The sequence below is a fragment of the Oncorhynchus keta genome, chromosome 37, assembly GCF_023373465.1.
Source record: "Oncorhynchus keta strain PuntledgeMale-10-30-2019 chromosome 37, Oket_V2, whole genome shotgun sequence".
Classification (NCBI taxonomy): domain Eukaryota; kingdom Metazoa; phylum Chordata; class Actinopteri; order Salmoniformes; family Salmonidae; genus Oncorhynchus; species Oncorhynchus keta.
Genome location: NC_068457.1, coordinates 23,900,315 through 23,920,383, shown reverse-complemented (window position 1 = coordinate 23,920,383; position 20,069 = coordinate 23,900,315). Strand labels below are relative to the sequence as shown.

The 20,069-nt window shown below is 42.3% G+C and overlaps 1 protein-coding gene across 1 annotated transcript; it reads left to right on the top strand.

Moving 5' to 3' along the window:
* The first annotated feature begins 432 nt into the window (after positions 1 to 432).
* Positions 433 to 18,302, top strand: LOC118370303 (uncharacterized). Its single transcript, XM_052498912.1, has 6 exons — positions 433 to 716; positions 3,613 to 3,701; positions 14,118 to 14,483; positions 14,876 to 14,976; positions 17,337 to 17,524; positions 18,084 to 18,302. The coding sequence occupies exons 1-6, from the start codon at positions 606 to 608 to the stop codon at positions 18,300 to 18,302; spliced, it is 1,074 nt and encodes a 357-aa protein (XP_052354872.1). The 5' UTR covers positions 433 to 605.
* The last annotated feature ends 1,767 nt before the right edge of the window (positions 18,303 to 20,069 follow it).

Here is a 20,069-nt window from a genome sequence, read left to right as displayed (position 1 = left end):
CCACTATCAGAGTCCTTGAGATCAGTCAGTAGGAGAGAGAAGTTGCCATTTGCCCATTCCTCTGGGAAAATCCTGGTTCTGTCTCTGAACTGACGGTCTTGGTCTGTCAAGTCTGATTTTCCACTGACAATATTGTAGACATTACGGTCATCCTTGTATCGCCAAAATATGGTGACCTCTTCAGTAGGCATTGCATTGTACCTACATGGTAAAATAACCTTCCCTCTTGTAAAACCTTCAACTCTCTCCTGTGAAGAGTCTACAAAACAGACACAATTAGCCTCCAATGAATCCATCTGAAACCAATATGGAATTTTGCACATGTAGAATAAGAACAAACAATATAAAGCATGACTGATATTAATACCTTGGAGTGCCAGCAACAGGAACACACAAACCGGCAACCAGGACCTGTGGAGTAGTGATAGAGCATGTTATGGTTGGGAACGAGACGAGCAGGGTTAGAAACACAGTGACCTGGCTGAATATGAAATAAAAGCTGAGCAACCAATCATAATACTGATGTTAAAGGCCCATATTGGCACTGACATGTGGGTGCATTCAAAAGGGGTAGTCAACCGAAAGGACATGTTGCAACAGATGTGATGTTCCTCCCCATTGAGTATTTATTTTCCTTAGGCCTAGTTCTTAATCTGCCTAAGGAACTGTTACTTTACTTGAAATGCCTTCAGACTAGACTGTATCCATATGTAAAGGTATGTGTAAATCAACAATGTAGTCTATGTATTAATTAGCCAAAACAAAAGACGCAGTGATGTGCGTTTTATAGACTAACTTGTGAGTACAGGTAAAGAAACAGTAAGAGGTCTCTGTAGTACAGGTCTATCCACCTTATTTGAGATAACAGGGACTTTCCTCACTACCTAGATAGGTCTACTTGCTACATGTTGAACATTAGGCTACATTTGTTGAGTGGACTAACGTCGTGGGAGGGACAACAACGCATGTGCCTTTGTTGGGTTGGCAAGCGAGCTAATGATTCATCTTTGGTTAGCGATGATCCATCTTTGCCTTAACAGGCCATGGGCAGGCTTCTCACAGCCATATGAACTAGTAGCTAGCTAGATAATTGGCCACGTTTAAGCTACTTCAGCTAGCTAGCTCCTGGCAATATAAGTCGACATAGTTATGTTCTTATAGATCAGCTGGCCAGTTAACATAGTTAGCCAATGCTAACTTACTGTTATTTGCTCAAGTAGCTCATTTACATATCATATTTCAAATAAAAGCAGGACTAATGGTTTTGATAAGTTGTTAGCTAGCCTAGATCGAACACATCTGCAAAGCTAACTATTTGTCTTGTAGCCAACGCGTTAACGTTATCTAGCAACAGCATATGTTTAACTGGTAGGTGACGTTAGCTAGCTACCTACGTTGTTAGATCACAACACCAATCGTACAAATACATCTACCTTCTATCCATGTCTTCTTAACCTTATGTATACAACACGATATAGTTGCTAAACTAGCTAGCTAGCAGTTACTAATTGTGATAGCTATTTAATTAGGCTATAGTCAGAAACGGAAGTCTTACACAGCGCAATCGCATAACGTACGTCATTCTATTGAACGTATTCTCTTTGGTTGTCCAGTGTACACGTTTGCAATTCATTATCCACTTATATATATCACCAAACACCAGAGCTGTTTTATGGTTAATTGGCTTTGCCTACACTACACGCCACTTGTAGGCCTATAAATATACCAGACATTTTTTTTCTCGCATCAAGAGCGCAAACAGATTGGGCGTGAACACGCGTTCACCAATTTCCCGTTACCACTGGAGTGGGTCATGTTTTCTTCTTCTTCTTCTTCCTTCTTTTTTTTTTTTCTTCTTCTTTGGGATTTCGTTGGCGGATCGAATCCAACTTTTAGGTGCATACACCGTCACCTACTGTACTGGTGTGTGAGGCCTTTCACGGCCTACCTACATTATATTCTTTGATACAATAATACAACATTGGGGAAAAGTAAATTGCCCTATCACCCATTAGTCCTAAAAATCCACCACCCATTGCACTATTTAACCCTATCTAGTCGTACTCCAGACCAACGGCCTTAGAGGACATATAACTACCACTCAACACCCCCTGCAGCTGCCACCACAAACTCAATGTTCTTTGACTTTCGATCCATTTCTACAGTACAATTAGTAACCATGGTTATAAATGCTAAAGATCCCACTTTACTGAAGCACATATTCTTCCAATCACTCTGATGATGTCTCTACCTACTCACATGAATCCTCTCAGGATTCTTCCTCTACCACTCTTAAACTTTAACGTCAATTATCTAAAAACATGTTCAAAAATATATACATATTTGCAGATGTTGTACCTTAGACCCTATTCCACATCATCTGAGTTTGTGTTGTGCCTGCCATCGGTTCAGACACAACACGCTCTTGAATACAGGGTGGGTGCTATTTCATTTGGTTGTTAGGTAGCCTAGCGGATAAAGCATTTGGCCTGCAACGGAAAGGGCGCTGGGTTGAATACCTGAACCAACAACTTGAAAAAGATGTTTTCTTGAGCAAGATACAACCCTACACTGAAAAAGATGTTTTCACTGTTCAAGATGGACTTAACCCTAACACACTGTTCCAAGGAGCACTGTAAATCTGTTCTACTATGGCTGGACCTGTAAATCAACACACTTTCACTGCACAACACACTGTTCTACAGTGTATTGAAACCTGTAAATCAACACACTGTTCTAATTACTAAATCACAACTGTTCTAGATGAAATCCGTTCTACTATGGTCCAAATCCACTATTCAATATCAACTTAAATGCTAATGTATATTCTATCTATATTTCTATGATTTCAATAGGTTTCCTATGGAGGCTTGACAGTATCATTTAAAACAACAGATATTCCCATTCAAGTCACCGTTCTTTGATGTGTGGACCTCCAACCATCTTTGTGGTTCCATTTTATTTATATTTTACTAGATTTATCATCCAAAACATGACACCCACCCTGTATTTAAGAGCCGATGGCAGGCACAACACCAAAACTTTAGATGATGTCAAATGCGGTGTAAGCTACAACATATGTGAATGCGAACATGAAAAGAATCAGAGTTCATTTACATTAAAGGATAAAATATTTAAGTTTTATTTCAAAAAAGTTTTATTACAGAGTTTGACAACCCTGTTTCTCAGCTTTTAAATGATTTCTATCTCAACCGTTTATCTTTTCCATTGATGAAGACAAGGTTTCATTCAAATCAAAAGTGGTGCTGTCAAAAAATATTGAATTGAAATGGTTTACCCATAGGCATAGCTGGCAAGTGTCCACTGTAACTAAAATACTTTCCAAGTCCCACCATCATGCGAATGAAACCTTTTGAGTTGGACATTATCGGTCACATACTGTCCACAAGTGTGTCCCAAATGGAACACTATTGCCTATAATCAGTGTACCCATAGGGCTCTGCTCAAAAGCAGGACACTAAGGGGAATTGGGTGCCATTTGGGACTCATCCAGACTCTACTCTAATTTAAACCTATCACTCTCAAGACACTTTAAAAGCTGTATCCTATGGGTTAATAGTTATGCTGAAACAACAGTGTGTGTCATTTCAGACAAGCTGGTGCAATGGCTCTTCAAATGGAAAAATGCCTGAACAGGTTGGCTCTCTGAATGGACACATCCCCAGAGCAGGGAAACAGAGGTATGTATAGACATGATCTGTACATGGCTCTGGTCCATTGCATTAATACTGCTGAATTTAACAAACAGAATCAGCAAGTGACGCGATGTACTCGACCAGAGCTTATTTGGCCAGTGTTCAAAGACAATGTGCTGCTGGATTAAGAACGTCAATTATCTCTCCTAGATGATTTACCTCTTGACTCCCCTGTGAGTATAATGTGTCCACCTCTTTTCTGCGCTAGGGCTTTTGCCTCTTGCCAGGTTTCTGTTGGTTATTTTATTGGGTTGCCAGGATCAAATGTGGGAACACCTGCAGTGCTTACCACTTTCAGCATATAGTGCTGTTCAACCAGTTAAAATGTAGCTGCTCACAATGTGTAGGACTGTGTGTGTCATTGAAAACTATGATGACACATAAGGACTAGAAAGTGTAGGTTATATTATACAGATTATATTACCATTATATTATATTGATGTGAACCTTGAGATGTCATAGAGACTTTGCTGAGATGTTTGTGTACACTGCCTCACCTCAAATCCCTGACTACAGTTTGTTTGTTTGCAGCACACCTAACCAGCCTGAGAGGATGTTGTCACAGGGGGTATTTGGAAGCCCAGTAGTCTCTGTAGGCAGAGTCATTTCCCTGATATGTAGAACCCATAGCACTAGGCCCTGCAACCTGCCTCAACTAACACTGTCATAACACACACACCTTGCCCTGCCACAACTGGGAAAATGAAGTGTCATCAAGGACAGACACTCTGAAGAGTTTTGTGATTATTGCATCATTGGTCCAGAAGCTATGGCAAAATCATTATACATGATTTACTGGACATGTGTAGGCTATACCTTATCTAAAATATATCTCCATTTTTTTTAAAGACAACTTTATTAAGGCAGGGTAACAAGTCCTGTGAAGGAATTCATTTTAAAAGTGTATGGCAACAGACAACCTCTTGCCAGACAAATTCTTTCACAAACATCACTGGAACAAATACTGTTATAAAACCACAGCCTGTGACCATTTACATGAGCTGTTTGTGTGGTGGTGTGGTGTGTTACTTTCCACTGTGTAATATCTTTCTGACAACTACTGCTCTACTTTACCTTCAACTGAGTGGGTCATGAGTCATACCTTTATTTTGTTCCTGTGATCCTTACTGCAATTTCCTTGAACATTTCCACAGAAGTCACAGCTTTATAGCAAAAAGGAAATTAAGCAGTTGAACTGTTATCATGACATTTTACTAGAAGATCATTATACTAATGGACCCAGGCAAGGAGTAGAATGATAGCTAAAGAGACTGGGACCCAGGCAAGGAGTAGAATGATAGCTAAAGAGACTGGGAGCCAGGCAAGGAGTAGAATGATAGCTAAAGAGACTGGGACCCAGGCAAGGAGTAGAATGATAGCTAAAGAGACTGGGACACAGGCAAGGAGTAAAAGCCTCAGCTCCAACAGTTTTAAGACACCTAAGAACAGAAGAATCCATGAAACACTTCATTTAATATGTTAAATGAACAAGTCAATTTCACATAAAAAGTAATGATCTTACAGAACACACTGGCAACAATATGTAATTTCCTCAGAGCTGTGATCTTTGAGACAGAACTGACTTCCTCCTAAGGCAGACGTCTGAATGAACACACTGTGCAAGTGCTAACCACATGATCTAACCATTGATTATGGATGTGTAATATGTGTGTCTGATTGACACTGGTGTGACCTGGGGGTGCATGGAGAATGAAGGAATGCAATGCCAGAGCTCTAGTGCTAAATACTTTAAAATACTTATATGAAACAATAAAGAACGAAGGTGGGAGTTCAAAAAGTGTGGCACCAACAAACGCGTTAACAGTGGAACAATGCCATTTTCACATGCATGTACTGTAGCTTACTTGATTCCTATCATACAGTGTATGTGTCGCAGGAGGGATCTGAACCCTGGTCTCCAACATCTTGACCATTAGACCAAGAGGAGGGCTCTCACATCACCAGAACTTGAGCCAGACTCATGTCTGCTACAGATGTATTGCTCAAGGAATGATATTGCACTTCTTCTAAACATCTATGCAGACACAGAGTGCTCCTTTTGCTTTATTTTTCAGGGACATGTCACAGGTTAGAGTGTCAAATCCAATCAAATCAAAGATTATTTGGCATATGCACAGGATACAGCAGGCTGTAAACCATGATTAAAAAACTATCTATAAAGAAAATGTTGAAAAACGTTTTTACCATAGGTATTATTTACATAAGTAGGAAGAGGGATAAAGTGGGATAAGGGGAAGCTCGCATTCTGTCCAGACCTGGGCAGGAAATAGTTGTATTTGTAATTCATTTGAAAATACAAACTTTTCCCTTGAGGTTAGAGTTTTAAAAAACGATGTTCTTTGATATTCAAATACAGGTCTCAGAAAACCAAACAATATTTTAATTTATTTTGAATACCTCTCAGAAGAATATTTGAAGTTATTTGAAAGCAAAAAAAATATTCATTTGATGAAGTTAGCTAGTTTCTCAAGTCCATATCAGATTAAAACAAAATCAGGCCTAATGTTTTTGATAATTAGCTAGCTAGCCTATATCTAACACAAAGCTAGCTAGCTGATAGCAACAACGTCTGTTTAACTGGTAGCTAATGGTACGTGGTTAGTTTAACACCAACAGTCGATTGCACAAATAAATCCAAATGTTATCAATTTCTTCTTAGCCTTTCGTATACAACACATTCTAGGTGCTAAATTGTCTAGTAGTTACTAAATGTGATAGAAAGCTATTTGTTGTAACGTTATTTACAGTAGATAGCTAGATACGGAAGTCTTGCACTGCGCAACCGCAGCTTTACGCCGTCCCACTACTACTGTATTTGATTGTGCATTGTACACATTTGCAATTCATAAACGTCTTATGTATCACCAGAGCGGATCCATAAATAATGATTTTGTGGCTTAATTGCCTTTGCCTACACATGACACACCAATTGTAGGTCTAGTAATAAACCGACCAGACCTGTTCTGCGCTTTAAGAGTGCAAACAGGTTGCGCGTAAACATGCTTTCAACAATTTCCTGTTAACGCTAGAGGCGCCTCTGTTGTTGATAGCTTCTTGCTGCTAGATTGATGTAGCATTTTACTAGAAGCAGTCATCCATTGCTTGCTAGCCAATATGATAACATTTCATTGGTAGCAAATTACAACGTAATGGCTTTACAATGCTTCTTGTTTTCGTTCGTTAGCCATCTTTCCGTCTGATTCAGCACCCTTGACAGTTAAGTAAGTTGGCTTGTTAGTTAACTTAGCTAGCTATGTTGGCTAACCAAAGGCTTTTCATATTACTGGATAACTGGCTAACTGTGTCACATCTTTCTGAACATAACCTGTGCATTGTTGTTAACTTGATTAGGAGGTGTTGGAAAATAGCTAGTTCTGGTCTAGTAACGTTAGTGGGCGGATGCACACTAACGGCCTGGACCAGAGCTACAACATAGTTAGCTACAAGCAGGGCAGCGTAAATGGCACCTCCATAATACAGTAATTCTTCATTTCAGATGGCAGTCCCCTTCAAAATCCCCAAGAGAAAACAGCCATCAGAAGCTGACAACATGCACATGCAGTCCCCTCTCTCACGTCTCCGGGATACCTCCAGCCCATTCGAGGTATCCCATATAATTTCTATTTGAAGTGGACATAGCCCTAATGAACTGCATTTTCACACGGTGACTCGTTATTTGTGAATAAATGTTGTGCTTATATTTTCTCATGGTGATAAGTGAGATCGGCATAGCTATAAGGTATACACTGGGTGTACAAAACATTAGGAACACTTGCTCTTTCCATGACAGACTGACCGTGTGAATCCAGTTGAAAGCTATAATCCCTTATTGATGTCACTTGTTAAATCCACTTCAGTGTAGATGAAAGCGATGAGACGGGTTAAAGAAGGATTTTTAAGCCTTGAGACAATTATGACATGTGTGTGTGCCATTCCGAGGGTGAATGGGCAAGACAGAAGATTTAAGTGCCTTTGAATGGGGTATTGTGGTAGATGCCAGGCACACTGGTTTGAGTGTCGAACTGCACCGCTGCTGGGTTTTTCAGTCTCAACAGTTTCCCGTGTGTATCAAGAATGGTGCAACAGTTTCCTGTGTGTATCAAGAATGGTGCAACAGTTTCCTGTGTGTATCAAGAATGGTGCAACAGTTTCCTGTGTGTATCAAGAATGGTGCAACAGTTTCCTGTGTGTATCAAGAATGGTGCAACAGTTTCCCGTGTGTATTAAGAATGGTGCAACAGTTTCCTGTGTGTATTAAGAATGGTGCAACAGTTTCCTGTGTGTATTAAGAATGGTGCAACAGTTTCCTGTGTGTATTAAGAATGGTGCAACAGTTTCCCGTGTGTATCAAGAATGGTGCAACAGTTTCCCGTGTGTATTAAGAATGGTGCAACAGTTTCCCGTGTGTATTAAGAATGGTGCAACAGTTTCCCGTGTGTATCAAGAATGGTGCAACAGTTTCCTGTGTGTATTAAGAATGGTGCAACAGTTTCCTGTGTGTATTAAGAATGGTGCAACAGTTTCCCGTGTGTATCAAGAATGGTGCAACAGTTTCCTGTGTGTATTAAGAATGGTGCAACAGTTTCCTGTGTGTATTAAGAATGGTGCAACAGTTTCCTGTGTGTATTAAGAATGGTGCAACAGTTTCCTGTGTGTATTAAGAATGGTGCAACAGTTTCCTGTGTGTATTAAGAATGGTGCAACAGTTTCCTGTGTGTATTAAGAATGGTGCAACAGTTTCCCGTGTGTATCAAGAATGGTGCAACAGTTTCCTGTGTGTATTAAGAATGGTGCAACAGTTTCCTGTGTGTATTAAGAATGGTGCAACAGTTTCCTGTGTGTATTAAGAATGGTGCAACAGTTTCCCGTGTGTATTAAGAATGGTGCAACAGTTTCCCGTGTGTATCAAGAATGGTGCAACAGTTTCCTGTGTGTATTAAGAATGGTGCAACAGTTTCCAACAGTGTGTATTAAGAATGGTGCAACAGTTTCCCGTGTGTATTAAGAATGGTGCAACAGTTTCCCGTGTGTATTAAGAATGGTGCAACAGTTTCCCGTGTGTATTAAGAATGGTGCAACAGTTTCCCGTGTGTATCAAGAATGGTGCAACAGTTTCCCGTGTGTATCAAGAATGGTGCAACAGTTTCCTGTGTGTATTAAGAATGGTGCAACAGTTTCCCGTGTGTATTAAGAATGGTGCAACAGTTTCCCGTGTGTATTAAGAATGGTGCAACAGTTTCCGTGTGTATCAAGAATGGTGCAACAGTTTCCCGTGTGTATTAAGAATGGTGCAACAGTTTCCTGTGTGTATCAAGAATGGTGCAACAGTTTCCCGTGTGTATTAAGAATGGTGCAACAGTTTCCTGTGTGTATTAAGAATGGTGCAACAGTTTCCTGTGTGTATTAAGAATGGTGCAACAGTTTCCTGTGTGTATTAAGAATGGTGCAACAGTTTCCTGTGTGTATTAAGAATGGTGCAACAGTTTCCCGTGTGTATTAAGAATGGTGCAACAGTTTCCCGTGTGTATTAAGAATGGTCCACCACCCAAAGGACATCCAGCCAACTTGACCCAGCTGTGGAATGTATTGGAGTCAACATGGGCCAGCATTAGAGGTTGACCGATTTATGATTTTTCAATGCCGATACAGATTATTGGAGGACCAAAAAAGCAGATACCGATGAATCAGTCGATTGTTATTTGATTTTTTTATTTGTAATAATGACTATTACAACAATACTGAATGAACACTTATTTTAACTTAATATAATACATCAATTTAATCCATTTAGCCTCAAATAAATAATGAAACATGTTCAATTTGGTTTAAATAATGCAAAAATGGCCTCCCGGGTGGCACAGTGGTTAAGGGCGCTGTACTGGGTTCGCACCCAGGCTCTGTCGTAACCGGCCGCGACCGGGAGGTCCGTGGGGCAACGCACAATTGGCCTAGCGTCGTCCGGGTTAGGGAGGGTTTGGCTTGTCTCATCGCGCACCAGCGACTCCTGTGGTGGGCCGGACGCAGTGCACGCTAACCAAGGTTGCCAGGTGCGTGGCGTTTCCTCCAACACATTGGTGCGGCTGGCTTCCGGGTTGGATGCGCGCTGTGTTAAGAAGCAGTGCGGCTTGGTTGGGTTGTGTATCGGAGGACGCATGACTTTCAACCTACGTCTCTCCCGTACGGGAGTTGTAGCGATGAGACAAGATAGTTGCTACTAACAATTGGATACCATGAAATTGGGGAGAAAAAAAGGGGTAACATTTTTTTAAAATAATAATGCAAAAACAAAGTGTTGGAGAAGAAAGTAAAAGTGCAGTATGTGCAATGTAAGAAAACTAAAGTTTAAGTTCCTTGCTCAGAACATGAGAACATATGAGATCTGGTGGTTCCTTTTAACATGAGTCTTCAATATTCCCAGGTAAGAAGTTTTAGGTTGTAGTTATTATAGGACTATTTCCCTCTATACCATTTGTATTTCATTAACCTTTGATTATTGGATGTTCTTATAGGCACTTTAGTATTGCCAGTGTAAGAGTCTATCTTCCGTCCCTCTCCTCGCTCCTCCCTGGGCTCGAACCAGGAACACAACACCAACAGCCACTCTTGAAGCAGCGTTACCCATCCAGAGCAAGGGAAACAACCACCCCAAGGCTCAGAGCGAGTGACGTTTGAAACACTATTAGCGCCCGCTAACTTGCCAGCCTTTTCACTTCGGTTACACCAGCCTCATCTCGGGAGTTGATAGGCTTGAAGTCATAAACAGCGCAATGCTTGACGCACAACGAAGAGCTGCTGGCAAAACGCATGAAAGTGCTTCGAATAAATGTTTACGCGCCTGCTTCTGCCTACCAGCGCTCAGTCAGATACTTGCATGCTCAGTCAGATACTACGCAACGCAGGACACGCTAGATAATATTTAGTAATATCATCAACCATGTGTAGTTAACAAGTGAATATGATTGATTGATTGTTTTTTATAAGATAAGTTTAATGCTGGCTAGCAATTCACTTTGGCTTAACTGCATTGGCGTAAAAGGCAGTCAGTCTCCTTGTGGATTGCAACGGTCGTTATTGCTTTGGACCAGTTTACTGTAAGGTTGCAAGATTGGGTCCTCCGAGCTGACAAGGTGAAAATCTGTCGTTCTGCCCCTGAACGAGGCAGTTAACCCACCGTTCCTAGGCCGGGATTGAAAGTAAGAATGTGTTCTTAACTGACTTAAATAAAGGTGTAAAAAAATATTTAAAACATTGGCAAAATTGGTGTCCAAAAATACAGATTTCCGATAGTTGTGAAAAATTTAAATTGGCCCTAATTAATCAGCCATTACGATTAATCGGTTGACCTCTAGCCAGCATCCCCGTGGAACACTTTTGACACCTTGTAGAGTCCATGCCTCAACAAATTGAGGCTGTTATGAGGGCAAAAGAGGGTGCAACTCAATATTAGGTGTTCCTAATAAAATATTATATAAGTCATGCTAATGAAACCTCCCAAAGTGCTGCCCAAATAACTCTACCTACATGTACATATTACCTTGACTAACCGGTGCCCCCGAACATTGACTCTGTACCGGTACCCCATGTATATAGTCTCACTATTGTTATTTTATTGCTGCTCTTTAATTACTTGTTCCTTTTTATTTCTTATTCATATTTTTTAAACTGCATTGTTGGTTAGGGGCTTGTAAGTAAGCATTTCACTGTAAGGTCTACTACACCTGTTGTATTCGGCGCATGTGACTAATACAATTTGATTTGATTTTGAAATGGCACCCTATTTCCTATATAATCAATGCACTACTTTGGACCAAAACCCACAGGGTGGCTAGTGCACAACTAGGACAATGGCAGAGGAGGCTGGTGGGAGGAGCGATAGGAGGATGGGCTCATTTTAATGGCTGGAATGGAATTAATGGAATGGTATCAAACATGAGAACCACATTTGACACCGTTCTATTAATTCCATTCCAGCCATTGCAAGGAGCCCATCCTCCCATAGTGCCTCCTACCAGCCTCCTCTGGAATAGGGTGCCATTTGTGACCCAACCCAAGACTCTTCTCTAATTTAAACCGATCACTCTCAAGACACTTTAAAAGCTGTAGGTCAATGTACTATGTATCCTATGAGTTAATAGTTATGCTGAAACAACAGTGTGTGTCATTTCAGACAAGCTGGTGCAATGGCTCTTCAAATGGAAAAAGGCCTGAGCAGGTTGGCTCTCTGAATGGACACATCCCCAGAGCAGGGAAACAGAGGTATGTATAGACATGTGCATCTGTACATGGCTCTGGTCCATAGCGTTCATGCTGCGGAGATTAATGAACAGCATCAATAAGTGACGTGACACACTGGACCAGAGCTTATTTGGACGGTGCTGCTGGATTAAGAGTGTCAATTATCTCTCTTAGATGACTTACTTGACTCACCTCTTGACCCCGTTGGGAGTGTAACGTGTCAACCATGACACTCTCTCCACCACTTTTCTGCGCTTTCGCCTGGTTTTTGTTGGTTATTTTGTTGCCAGGATGCAGTGGTCATGGATATCTGCAGTGCTTACTGTTTTCAGTAGATGGTGCTCTTCAACCAGTTAAATGTACCTGGTCAAAATGTCTAGTACAGTGGAAATCATGATGACAAAAAAAAGTGCAGGTTATATTACACAGATGATATTACCGTTACAGTTGAAGTCGGAAGTTTGCATACACCTTAGCCTAATACATTTAAACTCTTAAACACTTAAATTCCTGACATTTAATCCTAGTAAAAATGCCCTGTCTTAGGTCAGTTAGGATCAAAACTTTATTTTAAGAATGTGATATATCAGAATAATAGTAGAGAGAATGATTTACTTCAGCTTTTATTTCTTTCATCACATTCCCAGTGGGTCAGAAGTTTACATACACTCAATTAGTATTTGGTAGCATTGCTTTAAATTGTTTAACTTGGGTCAAGCATTTCGGGTAGCCTTCCACAAGCTTCCCACAATAAGTTGGGTGAATTTTGTCCCATTCCTCCTGACAGAGCTGGTGTAACTGAGTCCTGTTTGTAGGTCTCCTTGCTCGCACACGCTTTTTCAGTTCTTCTCACAAGTTTTCTATTGTATTGAGGTCAGGGCTTTGTGATGGCCACTCCAATACCTTGACTTTGTTGTCCTTAAGCCATTTTGTCACAACGTTGAAAGTATGCTTGGGGTCATTGTCCATTTGGAAGACCCATTTGCGACCAAGCTTTAACTTCCTGACTGATGACTTGAGATGTTGCTTCAATATATCCACATCATTTTCCTTCCTAATGATGCCACCTATTTTGTGAAGTGCACCAGTCCCTCCTGCAGCAAAGCACCCCCACAACATGATGCTGCCACCCCCGTGCTTCACGGTTGGGATGGTGTTCTTCGGCTTGCAAGCCTCCCCCTTTTTCCTCCTAACATAACGATGGTAATTATGGCCAAACAGTTATATTCTTGTTTCATCAGACCAGAGGACATTTCTCCAAAAAGTGCAATCTTTGTCTCCATGTGCAGTTGCAAACCGTAGTCTGGCTATTTTTATGGCGGTTTTGGAGCAGTGGTTTCTTCCTTGCTAAGCGGCCTTTCAGGTTATGTCGATATAGGACTCGTTTTACTGTGGATATAGATACTTTTGTACCGGTTTCCTCCAGCATCTTCACAAGGTCCTTTGCTGTTGTTCTGGGATTGATTTGCACATTTCACACAAAATTACGTTAATCTCTTGGAGACAGAACGCGCCTCCTTCCTGAGCGGTGTCACAGCTGCGTGGTCCCGTGGTGTTTATACTTGCGTACTATTGTTTGTACAGATGAACGTGGTACCTTCAGGTGTTTGGTAACTGCTCCCAAGGATCAACCAGACTTGTGGAGGTCTACACTTTTTATTTCTTTTTTTCTGAAGTCTTGGCTGATTTCTTTTGATTTTCCCACAATGTCAAGCAAAGCGGCACTGAGTTTGAAGGTAGGCCTTGAAATACATCCACAGGTATACCCCTAATTGACTCAAATTATGTCAATTAGCCTATTAAAAGCATCTAAAGCCATGACATAATTTTCTGGAATTTTCCAAGCTGTTTAAAGGCACAGTCAACTAAATGTATGTAAACTTCTGACCCACTGGATTTGTGATTCAGTGAATTATAAGTTAAACAACCTGTCTGTAAACAATTGTTGGAAAAACTACTTGTGTCATGGACAAAGTAGATGTTCTTACCGACTTGCCAAAACTAGAGATATTTGTGGAGTGGTTGAAAAATGAGTTTTAATGACTCCAACCTAAGTGTATGTAAACTTCCGACTTCAACTGTATATGGTATTGATGTAGTTCCTGAGATGTTAGACTTTGCTGAGACTTTGATCATTTTTTGCAGCACTCCTAACCGGCTAGTTCTGAGGGATGTCTGTGGAGCGCGTCTTGGACCTGGACAATCAGACAAATGGACCTCCAGCCAGTCAACAGGCTTCCAGAGACCAGCTCAGACCCCAAAACACCATCCAGTTGCCAGCCAGAGAGGGAATTCCCCAGAGCACAGCAAATGGAGAGAGACTCACATGCCCAGCACACTGCGGAGATCACCCGCTCGCTGTCAGCTCGCAGTCAACGGAACACCTAGGAAGCAGACGGAGTCTCTGACTCATAAGAAGCCACCTCACATCCAATCAAGCCCTGTGACATCATCAACACACAAAGCTGAACAAAGACTCCCAGCAGCCTCTCCTCCCTGCTTCAAAAATGGGTATGTCATCAGGGCGGCATGTAGCCTAGTGGTTAAGAGCGTTGGACCAGTAATTGAAAGGTTGCGGTTTCTAATCCCAAAGCTGACTACCCGAAAAATCTGCCAATGTGCCCTTGAGCAAGGCACTTAACCCTAACTGCTCCTGTAAGTCGATATGGATAAATGTAAAATAAAATTACAATATAATAGATTGATAACTAAAAAACTGATAACTTTAAGTGTAGGAATTAGAACGTAGTTGATTTTTTAAAATGTGAATTGACGTCTGATTCTGCTTGTTCGGTTCACACTTGTTCTGGTATCTGTCAGTCTGTCAGAACTAGAAGTGACACCACCCATAGAAATCTATGCTTGGAATCATTTGAACTGATTGTACCGTTGTCCTCCACTAGATGGCGCCCTAAGAGGGCATCAGACACACTGTGTCGGGACAAGAATCAAGAGACGGGGTGTGTGTCGCCACTGCTCAAGACACGCCGTGCAGAGTTCAGTGGTCAGTGTCTTACGCACGCACGCACGCACGCACACACACACACACACACACACACACACACACACACACACACACACACACACACACACACACACACACACACACACACACACAGAGAGTTCATTGAGGTGAAATCCTAGCTTACCGTTCAATGTGCTCAGCTTAGGGAGGCCTGATGAAGAAAATCTACACTTGTGGATGCTACGCTATTTTTGTAAAAAATGTATTATTTGTCTAAAAACATTTGTCTTAGACACTAGCTCAGTCTAGGCTGTAGATCCACAGCAGTTGGAGGTCGCTTATATCTACATTGTCTTAACCAATTAAGGGTCAAACATACTTGTGTAATCAAGGTTTTTCCTTGTTAAGTGTTTTGTTGGAGTTCCAAAGAAAATTTTATTGGTCACATACACATGGTTAGCAGATGTTAATGCGAGCGTAGCGAAATGATTGCGCTTCTAGTTCCGACAATGCACTAATATCTAACAAGTAATCTAACAATTTCACAACAACCACCTTATACACACAAGTGTAAAGGAATGAATAAGAATATGTACATATAAATATATGGATGAGCGATGGCCAAACGGCATATGCAAGTAGATGGCAGTAGATGGTATAGAGTACAGTATATACATATGAAATGAGTAATGTAGGGCATGTAAACATTATATAAAGTGGCATTGTTTAAAGGGAATAGTGATACATTTATTACATCCAATTTTTAATTATTAAAGTGGCTAGAGATTTGAGTCAGTATGTTGGCAGCAGCCACTCAAATGTCACTCAATGTCTGATGGCCATGAGATAGAAGCTGTTTTTCAGTCTCTCGGTCCCAGCTTTGATGCACCTGTACTGACCTCACCTTCAGGATGATAGCGGGGTGAACAGGCAGTGGCTCGGGTGGTTGTTGTCCTGGAGGGCAGGTAGTTTGCCCCCGGTGATGCGTTGTGCAGACCTCACTACCCTCTGGAGAGCCTTACGGTTGTGGGCGGAGCAGTTGCCGTACCAGGCGGTGATACAGTCCGACAGGATGCTCTCGATTATGCATCTGTAAAAGTTTGAGTGTTTTTGGTGAAAAGCCAAATTTCTTCAACCTCCTGCGGTTGAAGAGGCACACTGTCTGAGTGGGTGGACCATTTCAGTTTGTCCGTGATGTGTACGCTGAGGAACTTAAAACTTTCCACCTTCTCCACTACTGTCCTGTTGATGTGGATAGGGGGGTGCTCCCTCTGCTGTTTCCTAAAGTCCTCGATCATCTCCTTTGTTTTGTTGAGTGTGAGGTTATTTTCCTGACACCACACTCCGAGGGCCCTCACCTTCTCCCTGTAGGCCGTCTCGTCGTTGTTGGTAATCAAGCCTGCCACTGTAGTGTCGTCTGCAAACTTGATGATTGAGTTGGATGCGTGCATGGCCATGCAGTCATGGGTGAACAGGGAGTACAGGAGAGGGCTCAGAACGCACCCTTGTGGGGCCCCAGTGTTGAGGATCAGCGGAGTGGAGATGTTGTTTCCTACCCTCACCACCTGGGGGCGGCCCATCAGAAAGTCCAGGACCCATTGGCATAGGGCCTCAAGCTCAATGACGAGTTTGGAGGGTACTATGATGTTAAATGCTGAGCTACTAAATGCTGAGCTGTAGTCAATGAACAGCATTCTTACATAGGTATTCCTCTTGTCCAGATGGGTTAGGGCAGTGGGCAGTGCGATTGTGTCGTCTGTGGACCTGTTGGGGCGGTAAGCAAATTGGAGTGGGTCTAGGGTGTCAGGTAGGGTGGAGTTGATCTGATCCTTCACTAGTCTCTCAAAGAACTTCATGATGACGGAAGTGAGTGCTACAGGGCGATAGTCGTTTAGCTCAGTTACCTTAGCTTTCTTGGGAACAGGAACAATGGTTGCCCTCTTGAAGCATGAGCAGTGGGGTTAACATTTAGCAGGTGTTGCTGTGTCTAACCAAACCTCCCCCCGCGTTTCCCTCTTCTTCTATATTGTGTTGGCAAGCCTGACCATTTTCCTGGTTGGATAAACAAATGCTTAACTTTATGGCCTTGTTAAAAATGCCTGCAGTAAACAATCTCTTGCCTTCAGACTGCTTTTCTTTTAACTCTTTCTCGTTCAGGAGACACAACATTTAGCTGTGTGCTTTAGCCAACTCCTGTGGCTATCGCTGTCATGTCATACATGTAGGCAACCAGGCTACTGTCTCTTCAACAAGGGTCAAAATGGAACTGTTGTGTTTTGTTGTTTAGGTTCCCGCTGGGGCCACCCATACGAAAACGTTTATCAAAGTCACTTTGGATAAAAGTGTCTGCTAAACAGCATATATTTTATTATTCCTTTTCTGTTTTACATCTTCCTCAGGAGATTCCCAAATGTCTGTGAGATGCAGCCCAGTGGAGTCGGAGCAGGATTCTGCATCAGAACCATCTCCAGAAAGAGAGGTGGACAGTTCCTCAAAGACGGACGACAGGCTCTCTGTCTCCCCGGGAGACTCAACATGGAGGAGACATGACTCTGGGATGAATGGATCTCCTCCACAAAACACAGAGGTAGGACTATAGCTGTGTCTCAAGTGGGACCCTTTTCCCTAGATCGTGCACTATAGTTAATAGGATGCTGTTTGGGACACATACAGTTGACTGGCCTCAGGACTCACATAAATATATGTCTAGTGGAAAACAATTGCTTATACTTACTAGTCTGGTACATAGTTATTGGTCGTAACCATACTTGTTAGCTAGCTAGGTTGAGCGTTGGCTAGCTTTTTCAGGCATTGTTAGTGTTGGCTAACTCAGTGTTGCTAGGTCTATTATTCCACCCTATACAGATAGTCCTGATTCAGCTGAGCTGATAGCTCCATATCTTGCAACAGGATAACACCCCAGGGTAGCTTGGTCGATAGAATAGTATAGTCTTGTAAAGTGTGGCCGTTGAAAACAAACTGTAGCGAACTATATGAGAACAAACTGGTTAGTGTAGGTGCATTTGCAGGCTCATACGTTTTCGTTTAGGATTTTTTTTTTTCTTCTAGTTGATTGTAATAATTTCTATGGGATATTCTGTGAGGTTAACCCCTGTGACTAATAGTCCTACCTGGTGCGCTTTCAGAAGGAGGGGAAGGGAAGCTCAGGATCACTGCAGAACCTCATCAAGAGGACTAGTGGTTCACCAGGGACGGGCCCCAGGGGAAGTGTCCCTGTCCCTGCAGGCCACCGGCAAGCCAGAGCCCAGATAGTGACGACCCTCCCGACCGCCCCCTTGATGTCATGGGCCAGAGGTGCATCCACAGGGTCCCGAGACACCCACTCTCCGCTGTGGCTTCAGTGACCCAGGCCACACAGGAGAAGCGGTTTACCTTTAGCAGGCCTCCCTCTGGGCTAACCTCACAGACAGAGAGAGGAGGCCTCCTCTGGGCTAACCATGGGGCAACACAGACAGAGAGGAGGCCCCCCTCCGGGCTAACCTCAGACAGAGAGAGGAGGCCTCCAACCAAGTGTCTCTCCCTCCATCTCAGGCTGAGGCAGCCCAAGTCCACTTCCACAGAACCTAGTAAGTTGACCCATTGTTTAACCCTTCATAGCATATTGATCAGAACATACCATATCACGCATAGACTGGCGGTATGACGACACATACTACTCTGTAATATGAGTGTTGTTACGCTGAACCAACATTATAAACGAAGCAAAATGCCCTCCTCACCCAGTGGCGTCAGTAGAGAATATCATCCGGCCCTAATGGATGAACAGGCGAGGAAGTGGTTTCAGCTGTATGTCTTAGTGGGGTTCAGGGCCATTACATAACAGACTGGCTAGTATCACGATACTCAATACTAAAACAATACCACAACAACAACAGAAAGAAGGTGTATTAGACAGTTTCCCAGAATGGCACTTGATCCAGACAGAAACTCAGCTACAGTTTTGCAATCCGTTTGACTTTGTTTTTACTAATCTAAGTACAAAACAACATAATGGTCATTTATTTGAATGGTAAATTTAGGACTTATTTTATTGGCAACTGTTAGAACATATTATTTTATTGTACTGATCAACATTTGCATAGAAGAAGCAATATCTTTTATCAAAGTGTGTGGTGTCTCTTTAAGAAAGTAATGAGGTCATTTGCAAGGCAGAATGTGGCTGTGGAATCTGACTTTGTGGCTATGCAAACCAGACTGGAGGCGAGGGAGACTAAGGGTGCGTTGGTAAATTCACTCTGGCTCGAGCAGATTAAAAACGGATGAATTTACAAATGCGCAACACCTGTTGAATATTACCGGTGTCAGTAAACATTGGCAAAAAAACATAACTAAATTGTTGCCAGAATCACAGTTAGTCACCAACGCTCTAGATAACATGAAAACAGCCTAATCAGCTCTGCTGGAGTGAGTAAAATGGTCAGAGTGAGGTGTTCTCTCATTTATCTCTGGAAGTAGCTAGCCAGCTACAGAACGCTCGGATCAACCTTTCTCCTCGGCCAGAGCATACACACTGAACGCTCCCGAGAGCGAAACACTCTGAATTTACGAACGACCCAGAGCACATTCTGACACTGTAAGCAATTTACAGGGAAACTCCCTCTGTTGGCATGGTGCACCACCACCGTGGCATTAGAATGGATCCTCTAGAAGGACCTAAGCTCCACCCCTATAACCAACACTAACCTTAACTTCTATGCAGCTAAGCCACACCCATAGTCACTGATTGGATCTGTGGTGAGCTGTGTCCTTAGCGAGGACTTGTTCTAGCAGAGACCCATGGGCTTCCTCTCTCTAGTGGAGTCTTGGCCCTTCAAATCCACAGTGATTAGGTAGTAACGAGTACAGGAGCCTTCATAATGATGACGACATGAGTTGGGGAGCCAAGAAGCGGTTGGAAAAGAGAGGAAACTCAAGCTTGGGTTTGTAATTTTCGGTACAGGCAATATTTGCCATTAAAATATATTTTTGTCAACATGGGGCTGGGGCATCACCAGGGGAATGATGAGGACACAACATCCGATGAAGATCCTCATCTGGTCTGCATTTGTTCTCTCTTCTCCTAATGGGTCCTAGTTAAAGCTTTACAAGCTCTTTGTGGTCAGAGATGTGTA